Source organism: Notechis scutatus, chromosome 2 (assembly GCF_049901735.1).
Source record: "Notechis scutatus isolate UNSWTSFEM ecotype Mainland chromosome 2, rNotScu1.2, whole genome shotgun sequence".
Taxonomy (NCBI): Eukaryota; Metazoa; Chordata; class Lepidosauria; order Squamata; family Elapidae; genus Notechis; species Notechis scutatus.
Window position 1 is genome coordinate 82,245,953 of NC_142010.1, and position 25,831 is coordinate 82,271,783.

The following is a 25,831-nucleotide window of genomic DNA, read 5'->3' on the forward strand; positions in this document are numbered from 1 at the left end:
GCACAGCAGAGCTGAGCTGGGGTGATGGCTCGCATGCCTGCAGAGAGCTCTGCATGCCACCTCTGGCCCGTGTGGCATAGGTTCGCCAACACGGTCTTAGGACAATGCTGGCTCTTTCAGCTCAGAAACAGAGATGAGCACTGCTGCCTAGAGTCGGACATGACTGGACAGGAGAAACCTTTATCTTTAGTTTTAAATGGAATTCTATGTCTGTGCTGCAGTTTTGAAAATAACCTAGATTCATTGCAGATTTTGAGAGAGTATCCACAACAACAGTTCAAAATTCCAAATGTTCTCTATCTCATTTATTTGTTTTCTAAATATTTTTCTTTCAGGCTATACCTCACGAAAATATTTTTTGAAAACGGTGTCCTTTTAAAATGTTGCTATGCCCATTACGTACAATTTCATCTTTTCTTACCATTCTGATTATATATAAAAAATACCATTATTTATTTTCCAACATGAGTGATAGGTCACAGAAGAAGACATACTAAACTACGTAATAATTATTCACTAATTCAGTTCTGGTCTCATTTTTAATAATGGTACACATCCTGCAGAAATTCATTCTTCTGTATATGACTGAAAATGACTGAAAATGTAAATATCACCAGATCTACCAGATATTAAAGAAAACATTCTAGCTACTTTAAACCTGGAAAACAGGTTAATGATATTTTGTATTGGCACAAGTTTTACTCATAAAACTGCATACAATACACTCAACCATAATTTAAGTAGAATGGTTGAATAAGTCATAATGGGCTGGATTCATGGAATGAAGCTCCCAGGGTGACATTGGACCAAGTCACTTTCTCAGCTTAGCCTACCTCAGGGAGGCAGGGAGGAAAAACAGGAAGAATATTATGTACACTGCCTTGAGCTCTAAATGAAAGCTGTGATAGGAAACAAACTTAATAAATAAATATATAATTGCACTAGCCATAATTCATATTTCACAAACAGCTGTGTTGGTGAAACATACCAAGCCATAAACAAATTAAATTATGCCTTGGTACAATGTGTAAAGTCATGTGTAAAGTCATAATTTTAGATGTGTATACAAAATTTAACTTCACCTAATTGCATTCCCTCCCTTATTCTGGAAGGTAAGCATAATGCAGATTCCTACTGCTAGTTTGAAGAAAGTTTTGCTGCTGCAAAACCATATTGTCCCCAAAAACCTGCTCTTAAACACTGCAGCTCATTTGCTACCCAAGACAAGATTTTTAGGTGGCCAGTTTAGGCAAGAAATTAACAATAGTTAACCAATATCATTTGTGTATAGTATGTTTTATTGCCAGATGTGAACTCAAAAACCTTATATGAAAGTTTCTTTTCTCTTTAGATTTAAAATTCTTTTTTATTGGCCAAGTGTGTTTGGACACACAAGGAATTTGTCTTGGTGCAAATGCTCTCTGTGTACATAAAAGAAATGATACATTCGTCAAGAGTCAAGAATCATAAGGTACAACACTTAATAATAGTCATATTAGGAAACAGTCAAAATAAATCGTAAGGGTACAAGCGACAACATTACAGTCATACAGTCACAAGGGGGAGGGGAGGGGTGATAAGGAGTGATGAGAAGATTAATAGTAATAGTCGTGCAGACTTTGTAAATAGTTGGACAGTGTTGAGGGAATTATTTGTTTAGCAGAGTGATGGTGTTCGGGAAAAAACTGTTCTTGTGTATAGTTGTTCTGATGCGCAGTGCTCTATAGTATCGTTTTAAGGGAAGGAGTTGAAACAAAAACTGAAAAGTACACAAAGATACTTTCATCATAGTGAAAACACACCCCAAAAAGAGAGCAATTGCTTCTTGTACAAATATATATATGAAGAGTACCTAAGGGACATTTTTTCCAATTGCATCTAATACCCATCACTGCTATTTTTAAGTCTAAGGCCCACAACATTGGTGACAAAAGACAGCCTAGCTCACATGGTTAGTGAAGACTGTTGCTAAAGAAAAACCTTTCCTCTCACTTCTGTCTTAATTCAGTTTCTATTTCAAGACAAAACCATGAAATGTTTCATAGTTCTCTACAGTTTAAAAAGCCCAAGACACTTGTTTTCTCTATAGAAGATTTAGAGCTACTCTTCCAAATTCAAGTCACAGTTTCTTTGCAAATAGTACTGAAAATACCAATACATCATCATTACCTCACCAACAATGGCAGAGCAAACTACACAAGGAATAAAGCACATACTTCCTAACATTGATGATGTTACTTAGTTGGGTAATGAAATGTCTGCAAGTAAACAATCAAGTTCAAACAGCAGGTAAAGAGCCGTGGTGGAGCAATGGTTAGAATGCAATATTGCAGCTAATTCTGCTATCTGCCAGCAGTTCGATTCTCACTGGCTCAAGGCTGACCCAGCTTTCCATCCTTCTGAGGTCAATAAAATGAAAACCCAGATTATTGGGGGCAATATGCTGACTCTGTAAACTGCTTAGAGAGTTCTGTAAAGCACTGTGAAGTGGTTTATAAATCAAAGTGCTATTGTTAGTGCTATAGTATTGGAAATGCATATAATAGCCTAGTATCTGTTATGCAGCCTTCTAACACTGTCAAGACATTCACACTTTAATAACAGGAATATGACAGTGATTAATATTATTTGACTTTCACCTATTTTCCTCCACTAAGCCTAATAAGTATAATTACTTTGTTTTTGTAGGATTGTTTCAAAATTGTCAAGGGACTGTTGCATTTAGAAATATGAAGGGTTTTTATATCTTGTGATACCCAGATAAAAGCTTTTACTCCCAATTTTGTAACTTCCCTACAGTATTGACTCTTCTGAATCATATATTTCTTGGTGCCTTTCTTTCTGGACAACTGGCTGTGCATAGGTTGTGAGAAACCCCAGCCTTATTTATATGTATCCCCTATAATTCCTTAGAATTGTGTCACATTAACATATCAGTATTATGCCTCTTGAAATCATCAGTAAATATATTTCTTCTGCTGCCAGGTTTTCCAACCTTGCTATATTGCAAAATACACAATTTGGCTATTTTTTTGGTGTAAACTGAAAACAAGTCAATATTTCTTTCAACGTAGGAGATATAACCAATGCATATCTCTGGGAAAATTAGAGCAATTTTCCTCACATTTAATTGCTCAGCATTATGCAAAATTTATCTCTTATAATTATATAAATTAACTAACCTGGTTCTATGTTTCTTGATTTGACAGGTAGCATTTTGGAGATGCAATTTTTTTAATTTGCTTAAAAGTCTACAATATCCTGAAAATTTCATCCATGTATTTAAAGTAATTAAGGGAGCCTCATTTATTATAATAATGTTGGTAATTTAGTCATTTTCATTTGTTACGACTTCCTACAATAATAAAACATTTAGCAGTTGCTCTTTTTTATTAATTTCAGGACTTTTAAAGCATCTTTGCTTATAATAATCTTCCCTCATTAACAGCAGAATCCTATGCATGCCTATTCAGAAATCTGAGTTCCAAGAACTGAAAATTACACAGTAAGTCTACTCATGCCAATTCTAATAAAATAGTACTAGAACCTTGATAAATAAATGAATCTGTAGAGGAAAACTGAAAAAAAGCGGCATACCTTAGCAGCATGCCAATTCTATTTTTATCAGTTTCTATTTAATCCTCTCTAGGGTGGAGGTTAGAGAAAACTGGTTCTACTCCCTTGCAGGAGAGTCTTGATTGGATGCTGCTTTTCCAATCATACATAAGGAATGTAAATCAAGCCTCTAAGTGAAGTTTCTTAAAAGTATGTTCAGCAGAGGTAAATGGGGCAAATGCAGATGGTTAAATTTATACTTGATTTGTTTTTAGAAATTATTAGATTTATATCTGCCACTATTTCATACAAGGCAACATAATATTCTCACCTTCTATTTTTCCCACAACCATCCTGGGATGTGGATTGGGCTGAGACAGTGACCCAAGGTTCCCAACTGGTTTCATGCCTAAAATGGGATTAAAGCTCACCATCTCCAGGTTTCTAACTGGTGCCTTAACCACTACACCAAACCAGACCTCCAGCGAAAAGCTACAGTAATGCTAATAGAAAGATGCCAGTGGATAAAGTAAATTAGTTTTTTCTTTAATGCAAGATTTTGCCTGGTCAGTCCAATATGGGAAAGTTAGAGCACTCTGGGTTTCATCAATTAAACAATGCCATCTGCCAGAACCCTGGAAGCTTGCCTTCTCAGGTAGCAGCACCTACTCTCTGGAATGAGATTCTCCCCTGAAATTCAAATGACTCCCACCCTACTGGTATTTTGAAGGCCTGGCTCTAGAAAGTATTCTTTTCTTTCTTTCTTTCTTTCTTTCTTTCTTTCTTTCTTTCTTTCTTTCTTCCTTCCTTCCTTCCTTCCTTTCTTTCTTTCTCTTCCCTTCTCTTTTTTAATTTTCTTTCCCTTGTTCCCCTGAGTTTGTTTTCTCTGCCATCTTTGTCTTTTGTCTTGTAATGTGTTTGTGATTTTTATGTTCTTTATTTTAAACTGTTATACATTTAATAATTATCAAATTAATTACCACCACCCCATTTCTGCCCCACAATTCTCCAAAAACATTGCTACAGAGTGAAGCTGTTTATTTAAAACAAAGAGTGGCCAAAAATGGATTACTTTGGTTACATTTGGATATAAACCTCTTCCCAAAAGCTTCAGAGTGTTGAACCGTAATGTTCATCCCATGTTACTGGGAATGCCAAAAGATAGTGTTGCAGGATGATAATAGGAGCTATAATCCAGTAGACTTTGAGAGCACATAGGAAAGGTCATCTTAGTTATTACACAGAATTTGAAACTACTGAAGAATTTACCGTGGTTTTTATCAACTACTGAACACATCGTACCTGACCTTTGGAGGGCACTGGCTAACATCAATTGCAATGTTCTATGTGCATCTTCGGTATAATTTTTATTGCGTTGACAACCCATCGGGGGAAATGGATTTGCGAGATTTTTGTCTTGTTCAACCTGACGCGGTCCGCTAAACTGGAGACTTTTTTGCGCTTCAGCTTCAATGTCTCCTGCCTTTAGTATCTATGGAATGGCACGGGAAAAAATCGCTGGGGACGACTCATTCAGATTTTTGGAGTTCAGTTATGGGACAGTAGAGGAATATAGTACTTTGCAAAGCATCTTCCTCCGAAGTTGATTCAAACTTTCTGCGAGAATTAGAATGCGCCTTACCTTTCTATTTCTAAACTGTGATTCAATGTATTTATGTATTGAATTCATTTCAAAGAAGAGCTACCTTTCTCTGCGCGCGACCAGGACGCCTCACACCGCCCCCCTCCAATACACTCCCTGGAATCTTACCCCATTCTCCAGTCTAGAACGCGCAGAAGAACTCATCGAAACACCGCCGCGCCGCCGCGGACAGGGCTTGCGCGCATGCTCGAAGAGGCGTACTGTGGGGCGCTCAGGGCAGAACCGCCCATTTGACTGTAAGGACGCATGTGCGCCGCCTGAGCTGGTCTAGGGAGGGTGGGAAGTGTGGGGGTGACGTCAAGGCGCGGCAGCCATTACACGGAGAGCGGACTGGATGAGCGAGTGTGAGAAGTAGCCGCTGCCGCTGCTCCCCGTCGCCTTGGAGGGAGAGATTCCGTCGTGCATGTCTCTCTCCTCCTCCTCCGTCCACCCCTCACTCCTTCCCGACGCTTAGCACTCTCCCCTAATCTCCGCGAGGGGGAGGGAGGAGAAGGGTGGGCGGAGGTGGGGCAGGGGTGGTGGGTGCCGGCGAGAGAGCGAAGAAGGCAGGCAGGAAGCAGCAGCAGCAGCGGCAGGAGCAGCGACGATGGAAGAGAAGGTCTTCACGAAGGAGCTCGACCAGTGGGTCGAGCAGCTGAACGAATGTAAACAGCTCTCGGAAGGGCAAGTCAAGAGCCTGTGCGAGAAGGTGGGCAGCCAGTGGCGCGGGAAGCGGGGGGGAGGGGGAGGGAAGACCCAGACCCAGCCGGGCTGTGCGTGTGTGGGGAGGGGGAGAGAAATACACCGGGGGCGGGAGGACGGGGAGAGGAAGAGGCCCGTCCGTCCGACAGACAATTCGGGAAAGGAGCCTCGGTGGAAACGCACCGGGATCCAGCAAGATCCGGAAGGGATCGCGGGTGGGCACCGATCGCGGGAGGCTCCGCTGAGATGAGGAAGCGGGTGAGGGCCAGGAGGGCGCTGGGACGAGCCCGGACTTGCGGGAGCCATCCCACCCGGCGGGATGAAAGAAGAAGCGGCGGTGGCGGCGAAGGTGGAAGCGGAGGAGGAGTAGTACATCTGCCCAGAGAAGGCAGAGCGGGGTGTGTCCCAGGGTCAGGTGCAATGTAAGAGACGGCGCTCTTGGCGGCCAGGCTGCCCACTCTGCAAGCCCCGCGAGGCACTCCCGAGGTATTTTTTTCTTTTCTTTTTCCTCGCGGAGTAGCCGGTGTGGCTCAATGGATCGCTTCCCCCGCTGGTCCTGCGCCCCCTGTCGCATCGCCCGCTCCTCCTCCTCCTCCCACTAGCTCTTAAAATGGCGCCTTTCTCCGAAAATAATGCTGCTAGGAAGTCACTTGGGTTCGGCGGGCGGGTTTTGATGCACGGGCTAATGATGGAGGGAGAGGTTTGATGGAAGATGCCGGCGAGAAGAAAAGAGAGGAGCCAAATGTATTGTTCTAAATCCGCGCAAGCTCTCGGCTGTCCCCCAAGCTCGCTCGGATCCAGAGGATTCAGCGATTAATTTATGCGGTCGGAATATCGTTCGGATCGTGATTTATGTCCAGAGGTTGTAATTTTACAACGCTTCCTTGGCATTTTATTCCACTGAACTTAATGGATCTTACTTTCGAGTAAATATACAGAAAAGCATTGTTGGAATAATGGGAGAAGTGTGGGGGGAAAAGTGAATCACCCTGGAATCTGATGAGTATTTTCTTGTATTGCAGTAGCATGTAATAATGAATCAGTTCAATTGGATTGTAACATTGTCAAATTTCTTCCTACTAAAATGCAATTGATTTTTTTTAATGATGCATTTGAATACCATTTGTTAAATCACAAATGGTATTCGAATATTTAATTTATTACAGTAGCATTACATTAACTTTATTACATTAAACTTAAATGACAGCAGAAGAAAGGGCAGTTTTTTCTCAGTGCGTAGTATTTCTTTTTCTAAATTGACTCCTGTGGCTATTCATGTCACACTCTTTCAGTCCATACCACTTCACAGAGTTGTCATTGTGGAGAAAATAGGAGGAGGAAGGGGTATTTGATATGTTCACTGTCCAACTGAATTATTTCCAAAAATAGCAGGTGGAATATAAATTAAATAAATAACAATTGTATTTAATTCAAGTTTAAATTTAGGATTATGGTAAGTACTTTTGGCTTAGAAATATATCTGATGAGACATGTAGTGATTTGGTAATTTTCATTTGATCCATATATAAATTTTTAAAAAAATATTTAATATTTAACCTTCAGTGACAAAGCAGTTAAAAATGTTAAGAGTGCTTTTTGATATAAACCAAAGGTAGTCCTTGACTTACAACCACAATTGAGCCCAAAATTTATGTTGAGAAATTTGTTAAGTGTTTTGCCCAATTTTACGACCTTGCTTGCCACATTTGTTAAATGAATCATTGCAGTTGTTAAGTTAGTAATACAGTTGTTAAGTTAACCTGACAATTGACTTTGCTTTCAGAAAGCAAAAGGGATCATGTGACCCCAGGACATGCAGCTATCATAAATATGAACCAGTTGTCATGCATCTGAATGTAAATCATGTGACCATGGGGATGCTGCAATGGTGATAAGCGTGAAAAATGGTCATAAGTCACATTTTTAGTGCTTTTGTAATTGAATGGTCACTAAACAAACCATTGTAAGTCAAGGACTATTGTATTCCTCAGTTATAGATGTCTATGGAGCTTCTCAGACATCCAGGTCATGGTTGTCCCAAAAGTGCTTTTTCAAAAGGCAACCAGGACTTTGTTTAAAAAGTCCATTTGCCTTTTGAAAAAGCACTTGTGTGATATTCAGTCATAGGTTTCGTTGGAATCCACAGAAGGAACTTAAACTTAAGTAGAGTTTTAGTTGTAATAAATTTGTGGTAAGAAAATTTAATTGTTGGAGTTAGAAACCTGCAAGCCAAGTCCATTATCAGGAAACCATTTTGGTCTGTATTTACTCAGTTTCTTGATAGGTTTGCTAAACCTACTGCAACATTAAATGTTTTCAGTTCTTTCACTTTACATGTTAAGCATGTTATACTTTACATACAGGTAGTCTCAGTTACTTAGCGACCTTTTGAAGTTACTAAAATCTCCCTGGGGGTATTTACAGCCCAGTTCCGAAGTTCTGATGGCTGCCTCTGGTCATGTGACTGCATGTTGGGTGCTCAGCAACTGACCTGCATTTACAGCAGTTATCAATGCTCACAGTCATGTGGCCACACTTTTATGGGTTTTGCCAAAAATCGGCGTTTACTTCCAGTATATGACAAAACTGCCCATAGTGAACCATTGGTTTGCTTAACAGTTGATACAAAAGTTATAAGATTGGGTTGTTGGTTTTATGACCATCACAACTTACAAAATGATAAGCAAGCTCCATTACAATTGTAAGCCAGACACCATCTATACTAAACAACTTTAGAAATGATAGAAATTCAGTTTTGAAAAATACAAATTTTGGGATGAAGGATGGAGATTGTCTAATACATTGGCATAATATTAATAGGAATGAGTAAAAGAGGTAATGGAACATTTATTTTAATGTTGCCAATCCTTCCTTTATAGTTTGTTTTGTGGTCATGCATCCATCTGTGAAAACATTCAGAGGTGCTTAATATACATTGAATTTACAGCTCACTTATGAGATGCTGCTTTTAACTAGTATTTGAAGCTATTTTTTTAGTTTTGTTAAAGAGTTAGGTGTTAAATATGGGAAATGAATCCTTTCCATACTTGGAGCAGTGTACCTTTTATAGTAAAGCATTTGGAGAGAAAAAATAAGATTGTCCTTGTTTAGTGATTGCCTCATTTAATGACTATTTGCCGTTACAGTAGTGATGAAAAATAACTTTACAACCAATCCTCATATTTATAATCCTTGTAGATTTGTAAATCAAAGAAAATCATAGTTGTGGTTTCATTTAGGAACTGCTTCATTTAACAACAAAGATCCTGGTCCCAATTATGGTTGCTAAACAAGGACTACCTGTAATCCAAGCAGTAAGGTTAAACTGCAGAAATAAATATAATGGTAATAAGGCCAGCATGATTTTTAACATGAAATATGAATGGTATGAGATCAGGAAGCTTTTTTGCTTGTTCAATGATACATACATGAATAAGTGAAACATTTTCTCATAGATTCATTATTATCCTTTTGCTAATATGATAAGAATAGCAGGTAGAAATTGTGGTTTTGCAAACTGACTATGTGAAATTCTTTTAAATGTTATTGGAAAATTCACTAACTCCTTTGGGCTATTCAGATTATACCAAATGCAGAAGTTCCTGTCAATTTATGTTTTGGAAAATTCAGAACTGAAATCTAAAGAAATATTTTTATAAAATTGAATTGTTTATTCAATAAAAGAGGAATGCATAATAATATATTGATCAGACTTGTACAAAATATAGCATACTTACAGAAAAATCCTTGTTTTTCTAAGATTTTTGTTCAGGTTATCAGTTATCTCTTGTTTTATGTATTTCTTTTATAATAATACTTATATTTCTGAAACTATTGCCCTATTCATTCTGCACAGGGCCATTGCTTGGAGTTACCTTTCCTAAAAGAATTTTAAAAATTATTTTGGCAAATCTCAGTGTTCTTAAAGCCATGTGATATTTCAATTTTGTTAGTGCTCAGCACATAATGCCATGTTTCTATATAACAACATCTTCTAGGAAATAAAGTTGGATTATTACAAATTATGGAGGAAGGGTAGAATGTCAAGATTAAAAAAAAAACATGGACAAAGAACATGCACTTTGCTTCAGAATTTTTTATTATGTGGACAGAAATTTAAGTTGCAGTTTTTGTTCAGAACACAGTAAGGGAATAGAAAGAACTGAGCATGAGAAATTATTCATACTAAAAAACCCAGACATTTAAGGTAAATAGATTAAAGGTTACATATTTAAGTTACAGTAGTGATTTGTTCTAAGGAAATTAAACAGATTTTAATTTTTCACTTGAATTAAGATATTAATGACAAATACTGTCCTGCTGATACAGTTAATACAAATATAATAAACTATATTGCCTCTTCCTGTCTTTGCTAATAAAGAAAATAATTGTTCATTTCCTCCATGCTTGATTGGCTCTTTTATCCTAGTTAAAGGCGCTTGCTGCCCGGCTGCCTACTGGTATGCTTGTGGGGTTTTAGGGGGGTATGAAGACTGCCTCTCTGTGTAATAAAGAAAATAATGTTCATTTTCTCCATGCGATTTTAGTTAGGGGTGTTCTGGGGGGTGTTGTTTGTGCTGGTATGCCTTTAATTTAGATATGAAGATAAGTAACTACTAGCTAAATATGCAATTGTTAATTAGTTCTGAATTGGATTAGGTACTAATAGAAACCTGATGAATCTGAGTACATAGTATTTAAGGTTCTCATCAGAAGTAATGAGGTTTTTAAATGTTATTCATCAGATCAGCATTTAAGCTAGCAATTAAAGCCCTGTATTATGACCTCACTTTGAAACGTTGTCTTAGCTTGGATTAGGTGTAGTATTTCAAATAAAAACCAAGTTGTTCTAGTCTACAATTTTGTATATTTCAATGTCTTGTGACATATGTATGCTTAAGATTTACTGAAATGGACGCGGAGGCTCAATGGCTAAGACATTGAGTTTGTCAATCAGAAAGGTCAGCAGTTCAAATCCCGTAATGGAATGAGCTCCCATTACTTGTCCCAGCTTCTGCTAACCTAGCAGTTTGAAATCATGTAAAAATGCAAGTAGAAAAATAGGGACCACTTTGGTGGGAAGGTAACAGCGTTTCGTGCGCCTTCAGCATTTAGTCATGCTGACCATATGACAACAGAGACATGTTTGGACAGCGCTGGCTCTTTGGCTTTGTAACAGAGGTGAGCACAGCCCCCAAGAACTGGAAACTAGCACATATGTGCGCAGGGAACCTTTACCTTTTAAAAGTAAATTCAATTTTTGAAATCAAACTAATATTTTGAATCTTTTACATTTTATACATCAACTTTTAAAGTGTTGCTTAAGACAGAAATCCTAATGATAAATAGCAAGAATAAGATGAATTTTGTAGGAACTCATCACATTACTGCTTTGAATAGTAACTAGGACTATGCAGCCATTCATATTTTTTAGAGGAAAACATTTGGATGCGTTGGAGTGTCTGACGTTTAAATTCAGTAGATGTGGATGAGTTAGTTAATCTTAAGAATTTTGCAAATTTACTAAAGCTCCTTTGAATGCTGTTCCATGTATTATATCTGTCTATAACAGGGGTAGTCAACCTTTTTATACCTACCACCCACGTTTGTATCCCTTAGTAGTAAAATTTTCTCTAACCGCCCACTGGTTCCACAGTAATGGTGATTTATAAAGTAGGGGACCAAACCCCTACCACCCACCATGAAAGCTGGAACGCCCACTATTGGGCGGTAGGGACCAGGTTGATTACCACTGGTCTATAGGTTGAACTAAAACAAGCCTTGGATCATGTGGAAAGCTGTATTAGAAAGTTACTTAGGATGCAGTGAAGGCAGTACTACTATTGTAGTGATAGAAAATATTTATTTGCTTTTATTTGTGCTTAAACATGTAGACATGAAGTTTTTATTGTTGTATGTTAGCTGCATCCAATCTCAGTGAAAACTCTTTTATGTCTGTTCCATGCAACTGCTATCCAGGTGGTAATGTACAATTTTGGTTAATACATGATATAAAGTGAACAATGACAAGGCATTGTAATAGATTGAACTCAATCTTAGGTCTTGAACTTTCCATTCCATTCATAATAAAGTACACCAGGTCTTAATTTAATGCTTTTAAGAAGCAGACTATCATAAAATCTCACATCTGGGTGTGTGAGAAGTGCTGCAGGGATTGGGAAGGGGGTGTGAATGTGTGCCAGAGATGCTACATGAATTGGGAAGGGCACGTGAGTAGATAGTGTGGATCAGGAAGGTAGCTGAGAGTTTTGTGAAAGGTGGTGTGTGAGTCAGCATGGGGAAGCAATGTGGGTAGGGAAGAGTGCGTGTGATGGGCCACGCAGGTCAGGGAAGGTTCATGGAGTTGTGTAAGAGGTACTGTGTAGTTTGGGGAAGGTGGGCGGGCAGCACAAGCCAGGGAATGGGTAGTGGCACAGATCAGAGAGTGCTTTTCTTCCTTTCTGAGAGCTAAGTGTTGCTAGGCGGAGGAGGAAGTTAGGGATTGTAAGACTGGCTAGGAAACTGTCACAGAACATTGAAAATGAAGATTGTGTGACCATTTGAAGTTACGATGGTGTGGAATGAAGGACATATGATGGGTTCTTGAAATTCTGGCTATTGTATTGCCCTTGCAATAAGATGAACATTTGGGCCCACCCACATTTACAACTGCCTTTTGGCTGCCCGCCTACCCACTGCCACCAGCTGCTCCCATTGCCTGGTCCTGCCTACCATTCTGTGTGCCGTTAGTGTACTGGCCTGGGCCTTCTTTCACAGAGGTGCAGCTTGGCCTTCTCTTGCAAATTTTACAAAAGAAGGACTTGTACGGGTTGGGAAAGGTCAGCATATGAAAAAAAGACCCTTTTCCGCAGCTAGGGCCTTCTTTCACTAATGGACCTTTCATACCCCTCCTGGTTCCTTCTATCGTATCGCCTAAGAAATCAGACCCAAACTGCACTAGGCTAAAATTATGTCCCAGGTGGCACAATAACAATATACAGTGTGGTGGATTCAGTAATAGGTAGGGGTTGCTTACAGCAGCACATAGGCAAGCAATAAAATGAACAAAGACAGAGAGGGGGGAAGATAGGTGGGTGAAAGGAGTTGAAGTAGAAGCAATTGTTACCTCCTGCCAAGAATAGGATAGAGCTGGAGGGGATCTTGGAGGTCTTCTAGTCCAGCCCCCTGCTCAAGCAGGAGAACCTATATCAAGTAGCTGTCCAGTCACTTCTTAAAAACCTCCAGTGATGAAGTGCCCACAATTTATGAAGGCAAGCTGTTCCACTGGTTAATTGTCCTCTTAGTTAGAAAGTTTCTCCTGAATTCCAGGTTGTTTATCTCCTTGATTAGTTTCCATTCATTGTTTCTTGTCTTCCCTTCTGGTGCTTTGGAAAATAAGCTGATTCCCTCTTTGTGGCAAGCCCCTCAAATATTGGAATACTGCTATCATGTCACCCCTAGTTCTTTTTTCCTCTAGACTAGACAACCCCAAATCCTGCAACCATTCTTCATATGTTTTAGTCTCCAGGCCTTTGATCATCTTAGTAGCTCTTCTCTGATCTTTTTTTCAAAGTCTCAACATCTTTTTCGTAGTGTGGTGACCAAAATTAGTTGCCGTATTCCAGGTATGATCTTACTAAGATTTTATAAAGTGGTACTAATACTTCATGTGATTTTGATTCTATGCCTCTGTTTATACAACCCAGGATTGTATTAGCTTCTGGGGCTTCTTCTGCACACTGCCAGCTCATATTCAAGTGATCATCCACTAGGACTCTGTGGTCCCTCTCACAGTTACTGTATTTGAGACAGGTCTCGCCTAATCAGTACTTACATCTTTGGTTTTTCCTGCCTAAATGTAAACCTTTGCTTTTCTCCAAATTAAAATTCATTGTGTTGGAGAGGGCACATTGTTCAAGTCTGGCTTGAATCCAGTTCAAGAGTGCCTTGAATCGGATAGCTTCTTGCCTAATGATCATGTAGGATTCATTCAATAACAACTGGGATTGTCAGAAATGCCATCACTAAGCAGAACAGTCACTTGACAATTGGCTTAATGATTGTCTTGGTTTGTAATGGAATTGTCAGTCATTAAGTGAAGACTACCTGTAGATTAAAAACATTTGGGGAATTGATTGTCTTTACTTTAGACTGCTGCAAATATGAATTTTATTCAGTCTGACTTTTCTGAACTTGCTTTCTTGTATGTATGCCATTTAAAAAAAAATTAGAAACCCAATAGTATTTATATTGAGGTAATTTAATTTAGGTATAAAATTTGCTACCTTTCTATTATGGTGGAGCATTGAGAATAATCAAATTGTATAGTAGACCATTGATGAGTTGTTAAAAAAAATCAATTCCTGCCAGTATTGCCATAAGACACCTGGCGTTGGGAATAAAATACTTGTAGAAATTTATTTGAAAGGTAATACTTAGTAATAATAAAAAATCATTCATTTGATTTTTAGACACCTGAAATCAATGCTGTAATTTAATTTCAGACTGATATTTGTAGGAACATACAGACTTGGATGGACAGCTTTGCATACATACTAATATTCTCTTAATTGAAAACTTCCAAAGTGCTATTTTATTTTGGCAATGCAGTGTGTATTGCTGCTTAAGAATTTTTTTTATTTATTGGATCTTCATTATTTTATTACAAGCTATATTCCCGTGATGGCGAACCTATGGCACATGTGCCGGAAGTCGCACGCAGAGCCATCTCTGCTGGCATGCGAACTGTTGCCCCAGATCAGGTCCACTGCACATGCTCATGTATCTCCTGCCGGCCAGCTGATTGTGGGGTATCTGCCGGGCATGTGCAGGGGTGGAGCACCTGCAGGGAGGGTTTGCGTGCACATGCGCGGGGTGGGGGTGGGGGTCACGTGCGCATTGCATTATGGGTGCAGGCACAAGCGCACTTTCGGCACGTGATGATGTAAAGGTTAGCCATCATTGCTATATTCCATTTTAATCTTCTCGTGGTTCTGTTACGTGAATGGAAAGTGTCTTCAAATAAAGCTGATAAGAAATTGTGACTTAGTAATTATAATTAAATAGATAATATTTATTGGTGTGGATGCTGCAGATTTTATTTGTATTACAATAGCTTCTGTAGATTTCAGAATCACAATTAATGATATCATAGGGTTAGGCTTTGTCTAAAGAGTGCCAGTGAATAGCTGTATTGGTTTTTATTCAGATAATCCATTTATTTGACCTGACCATGATAGTCATATTATGAAAATACCATTGCATTCTGCAGAATTTTAAATGTGCTCACTGCTTCCCTCAGTTTTTGTGTCCTAAAAAGACTTTATTTGAAAAGAGACACGTATTGCATGCTAGAATAGAGAAAAACTAAGCAACACTTAAGAGAAAGCTGAAACATTTCTGCTTTTGTACTTGTTCTACATTTTAAACAAAACTTATTCATAGGGATGGTTAAATCCAAATAGCTTGTTTTTTAAGCTTAAAATGATTTCCATTGTTATGTTAGTAATTTCAGTTGCATGCCTCAATTTTAAGTAATTTATTTTACTTTAATCCGTAATGCTGATCTTTGGGTAACCACTAACATTGGTAAAAACCTTTGTATTTAATAATACTTTCATTTTTTAATGTGTTGGCAAAAAGTTATTTGAAAGGTAATAAGTCATAATGCCTATGAAAGAATAGCAGATTTCACATTTTTAAAAATAGACTATAACTGGTCTTAGGTGCTTATGGTATGTATTTCATATTCTAAAACAAACTTCATTATTTCTCAAAGCTTTCTGGATGCTGTTAAATGTAAGACTTAATACAAAAACAATACTTTTGGGTTGCCTACCTTTAGAGTAGTCAATTAAAGAACAAGCTATCCCAGATAATAATAATATTCTTCAGAATTGGCTGTGTTTAAAGGAGGAAAGAAGGTTCACAGAAGTTGTCTTATTATTCTCAGCACTATTAATAGCATTCAGTTTTGTTATTTCACAAGTAATAACTTCAGTTACAACATTGAACTCAAAGTCTCTTCGCATAGGGTAATGTTGAGTTAGCAATATTCTGTAGCAAAAACATGAAATGTTATGCAGATGGGAAAGATTGGCCCCAGAACTTTTCAGTACTTATGAAAGTAGTGTAAATATGGGCAATATCTGGTTATTTTTAGTTTGCCTGCTTTCCTTCTCCTTCAGTTTTCTTTTTGAATAATTTGAATCAAACTGAACAAATATGTATATCTTTTCTGTGATATAAGTTTTACTATGAACTATGGAACAATCAGATTTCTTAATTGGTAAGTTTCAAACTAAAAGATTTTTGAATTATTTATTTAGAGATGTTTCACTCTTTGGCAGTAGAACTTTTATATATGTTGTACCGTAGCCCCTTTTCCTTGGAGATTATAATTTCTGCTGTTCTAAAAGAAGACACCATTTGAAATACCTATATGTAATTTATCGAATTGAATGTGCCACCAAAGTCAGGTAACACTGCAGTCATTAGATCTTTCTGAAGCTACATTGCTTTGGGGAAAGGATGTTGAAATATGTTGAAGGATTACCATATTTAGTACTGTTTCATAGTTCTCCTTCTGAGGTGCAGATGTATATGGGGTGTTATCTCCCTCTTATAGGGATTTGTCATGGATGCCCATAATAACACAATGAGAAAAGTACATCCTTTTTGGATGCACTGTTTGCACAAAAATCTTGAACATGCTTATCTAAAATTTACCAGACTTTATTTTATCCGAAAAAATAAGTGCCATTCAATTTTGTCAAGAAAGGAACATGTATCTGGGGCACACATTTGCCCTAATTTCTCTGAAATTGCATTGACTTCCATTTTCTAATAAACAACCATATTTGTAGTTTTGTCTAGCAACAAATGTTTTAACTTAATGTTTTCATATATTGGGAGGAAGATCGGCTGAAAGAAATTGAGTGTTAATCAGACACATATGATTTGAACAAGTCTTGCCATTGGTGTGCACATTAACATTTGTAATATCTTTTTTCTGTATGGCTAGGACTCTATTTCTTACAAAAGTATAATTAACTGGCAATCATTAGGGGAAGTGAATCTTTCAATTTAGAATTGAAACTTTTTTTTTTGCAATTTGGGGTTAAAAATTTGCTCTACTTTTACTACTAACTTTTAATATAGTAAAAAGGTTAGTATGCTTTTATAAACTTTTTTTTTTTACTAAATTGTTGCTATGATTGCTACTTTAATGTTTTGCAAACAAGTAATTGCTTAGGGTGCAATTACTTACGGATCTGTTCCATCTTGAACAGTTTCCTAATGCATTTTAGCAGACAATTACCTTGCAGATTATTATTTCGCACTTGAGAATTGGCTTTAATTTTTTTTTCTAGACTGTAAAAGTATATTAGATTTGTCTAGTTTCATTTTGCCAACCTTAGAAATATGTGAATGTAATATTAATCTGTCAGGCTAATGGTCTGAAAGTCAGGAACTTGGATGTGACATTTTAGAAGTCATATATTGGTCCATGGTGAGGTATCATTAGTTTGATGATATTAAATATAGATAACTTAGATATATATGTCTGTTTCAAGTACAGTGTAAGTTCTGACCTATTGCTAGAAGTTGTAGAATTTGGATAGGCAAAAGTAGGTTAAAATTGAATCCCAGCAAGATTGGGTTTCTGTTTGTTCAGAAAATATCTGGTACTCTTTTTAGTTCAATGTTCTCAGCAATAATACCCACTTCTAGAGCAAGGCTTCCAACCAGAAATCTAGATGGATCCATTTTATCTGAACTTTGATTTCAACTATCCAAAGAAACCTGGAAAAATCTACCATCGCTACAATACTGTTATTGTTGTTGTCTCTCGCTATAATATTTGACAGTTTTAAGGATTATGTTTATTTTATGCTGTTTTTTAGTTTTGATTTTTCTATTTTATGGGTCCAAATGAATTATGCTTGTATGTATGATAAGTATTGTTCAGAAGCAGAAATTACTTAAGGTTAAGCTGACTTTTTGCTTTGTTGCAGGCTAAAGAAATCTTAACAAAGGAATCCAATGTTCAAGAAGTAAGATGTCCAGTAACAGTTTGTGGAGATGTCCATGGACAATTTCACGATCTCATGGAACTTTTCAGAATTGGAGGCAAATCACCAGATACAAATTACTTGTTTATGGGAGACTACGTTGATAGGGGATACTATTCTGTTGAAACAGTAACACTTCTGGTAGCGCTTAAGGTAATAAAAATACATTTAAAACATGTTGGGATTAGAAATAACAGGCATATAGAAAATGTTGGGGTTACTTCCAGATATTTTGAACTTTATTATATTGTGCTTATATTCTGAATTACTGTAAGGATTTAATACTGTTGAAAATTCTGCACAAAATAAAAACTGTAGAGGAGGAAATTATGCAATGGAGAAATTCAAAGAAACTCCCACATACTAATTAAGATGCTTAGATATGTAGTCCTTGATTTACAACAGTTCATTCATAGTTACAACAGCATTGAAAAAAATAGACTTATGACTACTTTTCACACAACTGTTGTAGTATTCCCATGGTCATGTGATCAAAATTCAGATCTTGGCAACTGATATTTATGACGACTGCAGTGTCCTGGGGTCATGTGATCCTGTTTTGCAACCTCCTAATGAGCAAAGCCAAAAGGGGTGCCAGATTCTTTTAACAACCGTGTTACTAACTTAACAACCACAATGTTTCACTTAACAACTGTGGCAAGAAAGGTCTTAAAATTCACTTAACTCATTTAGCATAGATCAAGGACTGATAAGATTCTACTCTTGAATTTAAATTTACTACACTCTCCCCCTCCCTCCTATATATCAGTACTATCAACCTAAACAAGAGGAGGTAGAAGGAATACAGATTTTTAAAATTTGGCTTCAAGAGATGTTTAGAACATTATGTTTTCTCCATACATCTGTAAATAGTGATTACAATAGGGGAAGATACCGGTATATATTAATAGAGATCGGGACAAGTTGAGGTAGGGAACATAAAATGAAAAGTTCTTAATTGCTCTGATAATACTAACTACCTTTTTTAATAGGTCCGTTACCGTGAACGCATCACAATCCTTCGAGGGAACCATGAAAGCAGGCAAATCACTCAAGTGTATGGTTTCTATGATGAGTGTTTAAGGAAATACGGAAATGCAAATGTCTGGAAATACTTCACAGATCTTTTTGACTATCTTCCTCTTACTGCTTTGGTGGATGGACAGGTATGCTGAAAATACGAATATTTTTTGTTAATAGCAACAAAAATACAAAATAGGGTGAATGTTCCAATGTATTTTAATCAGATGTTTTCCTTTTAAAACCATCTATAACTTTCAGAAAATATGTTCAGCTAACTAGTTTTTGATAATTAAAAAAAGTTATTTTAATACTAGTTTTAATATTTTCACAGATTTTCTGTCTACATGGAGGACTGTCTCCATCTATAGATACACTGGATCATATTAGAGCACTTGATCGTCTTCAAGAAGTTCCACATGAGGTAACTTAATGCAATTTGAATTCTGAGTTGTGATTAATGTCTAATGGTACTGTTTAAATTATTTTTTCTTTTTTAATTATTAAAAATTACAATAAAAACAAATAGAAAAGAAAAAGAAAAAATATAAGATGCAGAAGAAAAAAAACTCAAAAAGAATATGGAAAAGAAAAAAAGAATACAGTAGAGAAAGGAAATATATAAAGAAGGGACTTCCCCTCCTTCATCACAAGTAAAAACTATTTTAGTAATTTACCACTTTCTCTTAAAATACAGCAAATGATCTCTTCTCATATTCAATCTTTTATTTGTAAACAATAAAGCCTTATCAGTTTAATCCTGGTATCAGCAAAAGTCTGTTAAGGGTTACCTGAGGTTACATATCTATTTTAACCTTGATCATATAAAGCAACTGTACATTCTTTCCATTTACCTTTAACAAGCTTGATCTTTAATTCATTCAGAAAATGTCCTAGATTTTGATTTGTTTTTATTTTTTATTTGTTCCTTTTCACAAAATTCTTCAAAACATTTAACAAGCCTCTTTTGTAGGTCCAGTATAGAAAATTTATCCATTTTACTCTGTTTATTTGTATATCCTTTTTAATTATTAGAACATCCGTTGGTTTCTTTCTGAGTAACATCTATTTCTATGTTGTTTTTGGAGCCTGTCATTTTAAAATCTAACTTTAAACCAGTTTCATTCTCGTCAGTTAAAACTTGTTATTCTTCCATAGTATATTTTAAACCCAGTCTGACTAAAGAGGCAGACAATCTTACAATTAATTTCTCAGCCCACATCCTTAAATAGATCTAATGTTAAGACAGTTTTCTTAATTCTATAATTGTGAGTTGACTTTGAGTATTCTTCTCCTTTATAATCTTTAGTTCCCTCTAGTGTCCATTTTTAAAAAGTTTTTTTAAATAATTCAAAACATATTTTCCCACAGGAAGGCACTTTATAATTGATTCCCAAATCTTATTTCAGATTTATCTGAAGTCTATTTGTAATTTTGTAATAAAATTTTTAATCATCCCTTTGCTGTTTATTCCCCCATTTTTTTTCATGGAATTCACTTTTTGCAGAGCCATCTTTAGTCTGCTACTATTCTCTAGAAGTCTGGAGTCTTCAAATTATTGATGAGTCTAGAGTTGGCAATAATGCAATTTTAATGTATTAATTGATTATGGAGTTTATAGAACCCTACTAAGAGATAGAATTTCAATCTAGGACGAAAGACTTAAGTACTGTACACGATAGAGAATTAGTGACATGATAGAGAATCAGTGCACAAGTGGATAATTTATTGTACTCTCCTTGTTGCTGAAGGAACGAGCAAGTTAAGGGATATCCCAAACTGTAGTTCAGCAATATCTGAAAGACAATAATTTCCCCAGTCTGATAGCATCATCTTTCTTTTAATCTTCATAATGGTGGATTCAGAATTATGTAGTGTTAAAAATTAATGCCCTGGCTCTAATTTTAAATTCATGAGAATTAGTTAGTTTGCTTTTACATTGCTAATGTGTTGCAAAATTCCCTGGGTACTATTACCATACATACCTGACAGACAATCTTGCTAAATAAATCTTATAATTGTCAGTATTTAGAGTGTTCAGTGCTCTTTTATTGAGAAGTGGTATTAGCAGAATAGAGAGATAAATTCTTTTAGCAGTCAATTTCTCTTACAAGCCGAAAGTTCTCCACTGTTGGTTGAGGAACTTTTCAAAGCAGCTACAAGATGGAAAATTATGTAGAAAATGAGTTCTCATATTAGGTGATTTTGTGAGTTCTTCTGATGGAACAAAGATTCCAATGAAATGGTGTCTGATTGTCTTATTGCTACAGATAGCAGTCTATAAGAATGAAATAAAATGGATTCTAAGTATGAATAATTTCTCATATTTCTGAAAAATCTTTCAGCCTTGATTTGTATATTATGTTACAGAAGAATGAGCCTGACTCAGGTTTTACTGCCTTGAGGAAGTAAATCAATTATATAAAGTGTTGGCAATCACAACTCAAACTTACAGCTTTTGTCTAATTTTCACTTCTATATTATATTTTCACCATTCTGAAAGAAACTTCTTTCTGTGGATGGCTAGAGTGTGGGCAAGGAGATGCTGGGTTTTTTTCTCCCCAGAAGTACGTTCATTGCCACAATGTCTTACAGTATTGTTGTTCACAAGAATTAGCTTTAGTTGAATTCAGCTGTAGCTGAAAAGTACCGGTATCTGTAATTGAATTCTTAAGAATGCCTAGGTGTAGGAAACTTAGCAATACATAAATTCTGAATTTCTAGTATCACTGCTAATAGTTACCATTAGCAGTGGATAAGTAAACTGTTCCCAACATATTTAGCCATTCCAATTGTTATTTTGAAAGTTTCCCTTTGAAGTTTCTATGTTGTTTTAGGCATCTTCCATTTTTAAAGGCTAAATCATTATGCTGAAATATTTCTTAGGGTCCAATGTGTGATTTGCTGTGGTCAGATCCTGATGATCGGGGTGGTTGGGGTATTTCTCCTCGAGGAGCTGGATATACTTTTGGACAAGATATTTCAGAAACTTTCAACCATGCTAATGGCCTTACGTTGGTTTCAAGAGCTCATCAGCTGGTAATGGAGGTAAGCTTGTATTGACACGCTCTTAACCGTTTTAAGATGTTTAAAATAAACCCAGATCATACCTTGATATATTTTAATACAGTAATATATTTTATTATAACTATAGTTTATATGCCTAATATTTTATCTGCAGAGGCTCTTATTAAAATTACATATATATTTTTTTCAGGGATATAACTGGTGTCATGATCGGAATGTAGTAACAATTTTTAGTGCTCCAAATTATTGTTACCGTTGTGGTAACCAAGCTGCAATTATGGAGCTTGATGATACTTTAAAATATTCATTGTAAGTATTTTAAAAAAATATTTATATGAGAATGTTCAATGTTATATCTTCTAGTTAAAACTTTCACACACACACACAAAAAGTCTCGTGCGCTTGAAATAAATATGCACTGTTGCTTGATCTGGCCTTATCAGGTATTTCAGAAGAGATTATTTGTGGAATAGCCAATTTATTTTAAATTTGTATAACTTTATAAAATTTTAAAACATTTATGTTTGGCTATTTCAGGGTGTACTCATTAATTCATGAGTTACTATAAAACCTAACCTTCAATCCTTAAAATTATTTTTCTAGATGAGTTCTTTGAAGTTTCAGCCCTAAGTTATGTTAAGAAATACTTGCTTCTGTTATATTAATACTATGTATGTTAAGGAATCTTTTTACTTTTAAGATTCACACAAATAGGTTGAATTCCTTTTTGAATAAACTCAGTGAATGACGAGACATTAATTCTGTGCCTGAATAGAACTTTCTTCGGAAATTCTTTTTCTCCCAAAGTGGCTCCTGCCATTTACTTTGCCACACTTAGCAGCGTTATAGGGAAGCTTCTCTCTCCTTCAGAAGAAATTGCTCTGAAGTGTTATTTGAAATTTCAAACAGTATTCAGTTTGTTATAGGTTATTTTAAAAACATTAATAGACCAACAAATTTGGATTCTTTCTTCCAGTTTGCAGTTTGATCCAGCACCACGCAGAGGTGAACCACATGTTACTCGTCGCACCCCAGACTACTTTCTGTAATGAGATTTTCCACTTGTACAGTATTGCCATGAACCATGTGTTGACCTAAAGGAACATGGGAAGAGCAACAGTAACTCCAAAGTGTCAGAAAACATTTAACATTGAAACCTGTTTTCACATGGACCAAAAGATGTGCCATATTGAAATTCAAAGCCTCTTGTCTGTCAGCGACTGTGACCACTTTAGAATGAACCAGTTCATTGCATGCTTGAAGCAACATTGTTGGTCAAGAAATCAGTTTCTGGCATAGTTCTACTTGTAGTTACTTTTGCTTTCTCTGAGAGACTGCAAATATTAATATGTAGACATTTAACACTTCGTGAATTACAAGTAACTTTCCTTTTAGCTTTAGCTTTCCAGCATGATTGTAGATAAGAATAGCAAACTATCATTGAAGCTTAATGAACATTTTAAATAAGCACCAAGACTGACTTTTCTTATTTGTGTTCTTATTTTGTTTTTTAGAGAAACGATTTAATTTAATTGTATTATTGTTTCATCTGAACTCTGTTCCCACTCCCATTTTTCTCTCACACATTTCCTTTACAAAGTGTTCCATGTATGTGTTCTTCATAGTGAATTACTTTGAAAGAACAATTTATTTCTGTAAGATGTTGCTGCAGGAGAGTGTTGCAGCATTTTTCATAATAAACTTGTGAACTAAGTTTGGAAGATGTATTGCAAGCACATATCATGTTGTATTTAATAAAAAGTAGCTTTTATGTCTCTTTGAACCTTTGAAAGACCAAAACAAGACTAAGTCACAAACAAGCTGATTTCAGGAAACATTACAGTACATAAAAATCATAATCTAAGGATCATATTTTGTAATCTGATATATTAGGCAAATAATTATTGCCATAATTCTGTAAGCATTTTTCAAACACCTAGGGAGAAAGCTATTCTTTGAAATGGATATTATGACATTTAATTCTATATTTAAAGTGAAAAGGTCTCCATTGTGAAGTTAAATCTAACTTCATCTAAGCATGGTCTTAAAAATTATATATCCTCAATGTTCCTGATGAAATCTACTTTTTTTTGCTATACTTGTAAACAAAATATGAGCTTTTGTGCTACTGAATGAAAAATGGGAAGGAACTGGTGAGATCATAAATCAATCTCAATACTCTGCACCCATTTTTAGTAGTAGCAGTCTCTCATACCCATTACTCTCATGCCCAGCTTACTTTCCTTTGGTTTGACCAGAAGGCAGTGAGTAAGTTATAGACTAAATACTCCAAATACTTGCTGAATATATTCTGATCACAGAACTTGGGATATTTAAATAGCTAGGAAAAATGAATCTATTATAATGGAAGTTAAATTCTTACTTGTAATTGTTGGTATCACACATTTGTTGAATGATGATGAAAATAGTGTAACAATGGGGATATACCAACAAGCCACCTGTAACTGATTGTCTCAAATGTGAAAATCAAAACATGTATTAACAGTGATTTCCTCTTACTTTGTAACTAGTGTTTTTACTTACCATTCAATAAAGTAGTAACAGAATAATGAAGTTGGGAGAAAAGTCCTTATGTGCACAGGGCATGTTAAAGTGTTGTGCATACTTTGTGATTCTTGAAACTTTTTCATGGAATGAAGTGGGCTGATACCTTCAATTTCAAGTAGTTGGCCTAGCATCAAGGGTTGCTGTTCAGAAGCAGGGAAATTCTGTAATTCCCAGCCAAGGCATTTTTAACTACATATAAGTTTCTCTCTATACATACGTACATTCATACATATCATACATATTTTCAATTTCCTTTTCCTGAAAAAACTTCAAAAATTGAGGTTTTTCTAAGAAACAGTTACAAAAAAACAAAAAAGGGACAAGTATAAAGAAATACTATTGGCACTGTTATTGCTCTTCATTTCCCCCTAGCGTCAGTTGACCAGAATATTAATTTTAATAGAAATTTTAAAAAAACACCTTCAAATAGAAATTAGATGCCAGTTAAAATACCCTCTGATTTAAAAAAAGATAAGCAATAAACTGAAAGTGGCCAACTTTTCTATGACTTAGCGTTAGTCTTAGCCAGTAAGAATATCAGTTTGAACAAAACATTTTTCTTGCACTGTTTTAACTGAATGATAATTAACTGAATGATAATTAACAATGTTACACTGCAGCTTCATTTTACAGCTTCATCTCCTATTCTCCACATGATCCCATATTTAAGCACAGAATTATTAGAAAACGTTCCCATGTACAATATGTTACCCGCTTTTAAGTGTAGTAACTTCCATGATTGGAATTTCTATGTCATGATTGGAGAAGCTTTTCAAACTGGAAGCCATCCTTCTTGAATTCCATTGTCTAATTGGCTGCTTTTAAGACATTTTCTAAGCAAGTTACTGTTCTTTGTTAAATATGGTTTCTGGAAACAAAAGAGAAAGCTGAAATTGTTGACTGGTCTTGGAGCCTTATGTATTATGCAAAAGAATTGTTCAGCTGAAAAAGCAGGTAGTAAATGTTTAGAACATAATAAAGTGGACTATTTTTTATAATTTTATGCTAACAAAACATACTAATATGAAAACGTACAGCATACTTAGTCATTTACATCACAAATCATGGACACTAGTGATATTTAATAAACCTGATTTAAGTTGATTTTGATCTATGAAAGTTAATATGATAGCTCTGTTACTCTAACGTTTTAAATACTTATTTAAAAGTCATGTTTGAAAATCACATAGCATGGTCAGAAAGGAAGTCATTGTTAAATCCTTTTTGGGGAGGGGGGAGGGGA

At 36.0% G+C, this 25,831-nt stretch overlaps 1 protein-coding gene across 1 annotated transcript; it reads left to right on the forward strand.

Annotated features, from left to right (window-relative positions):
- The first annotated feature begins 5,511 nt into the window (after nucleotides 1–5,511).
- On the forward strand, nucleotides 5,512–24,594 carry PPP2CA (protein phosphatase 2 catalytic subunit alpha). Its single transcript, XM_026687288.2, has 7 exons — nucleotides 5,512–5,906; nucleotides 17,917–18,126; nucleotides 18,966–19,139; nucleotides 19,328–19,417; nucleotides 21,880–22,041; nucleotides 22,211–22,329; nucleotides 22,997–24,594. The coding sequence occupies exons 1-7, from the start codon at nucleotides 5,805–5,807 to the stop codon at nucleotides 23,067–23,069; spliced, it is 930 nt and encodes a 309-aa protein (XP_026543073.1). The 5' UTR covers nucleotides 5,512–5,804; the 3' UTR covers nucleotides 23,070–24,594.
- The last annotated feature ends 1,237 nt before the right edge of the window (nucleotides 24,595–25,831 follow it).

Excerpts from the sequence above, each read along its gene's own strand:
- PPP2CA (XM_026687288.2), top strand. The coding sequence starts at position 5,805 with ATGGAAGAGAAGGTCTTCACGAAGGAGCTCGACCAGTGGGTCGAGCAG. Across the intron at positions 18,127-18,965 it reads CACTTCTGGTAGCGCTTAAG|GTCCGTTACCGTGAACGCAT; the intron begins GTAATAAAAATA and ends CTTTTTTAATAG. Across the intron at positions 19,140-19,327 it reads CTGCTTTGGTGGATGGACAG|ATTTTCTGTCTACATGGAGG; the intron begins GTATGCTGAAAA and ends ATATTTTCACAG.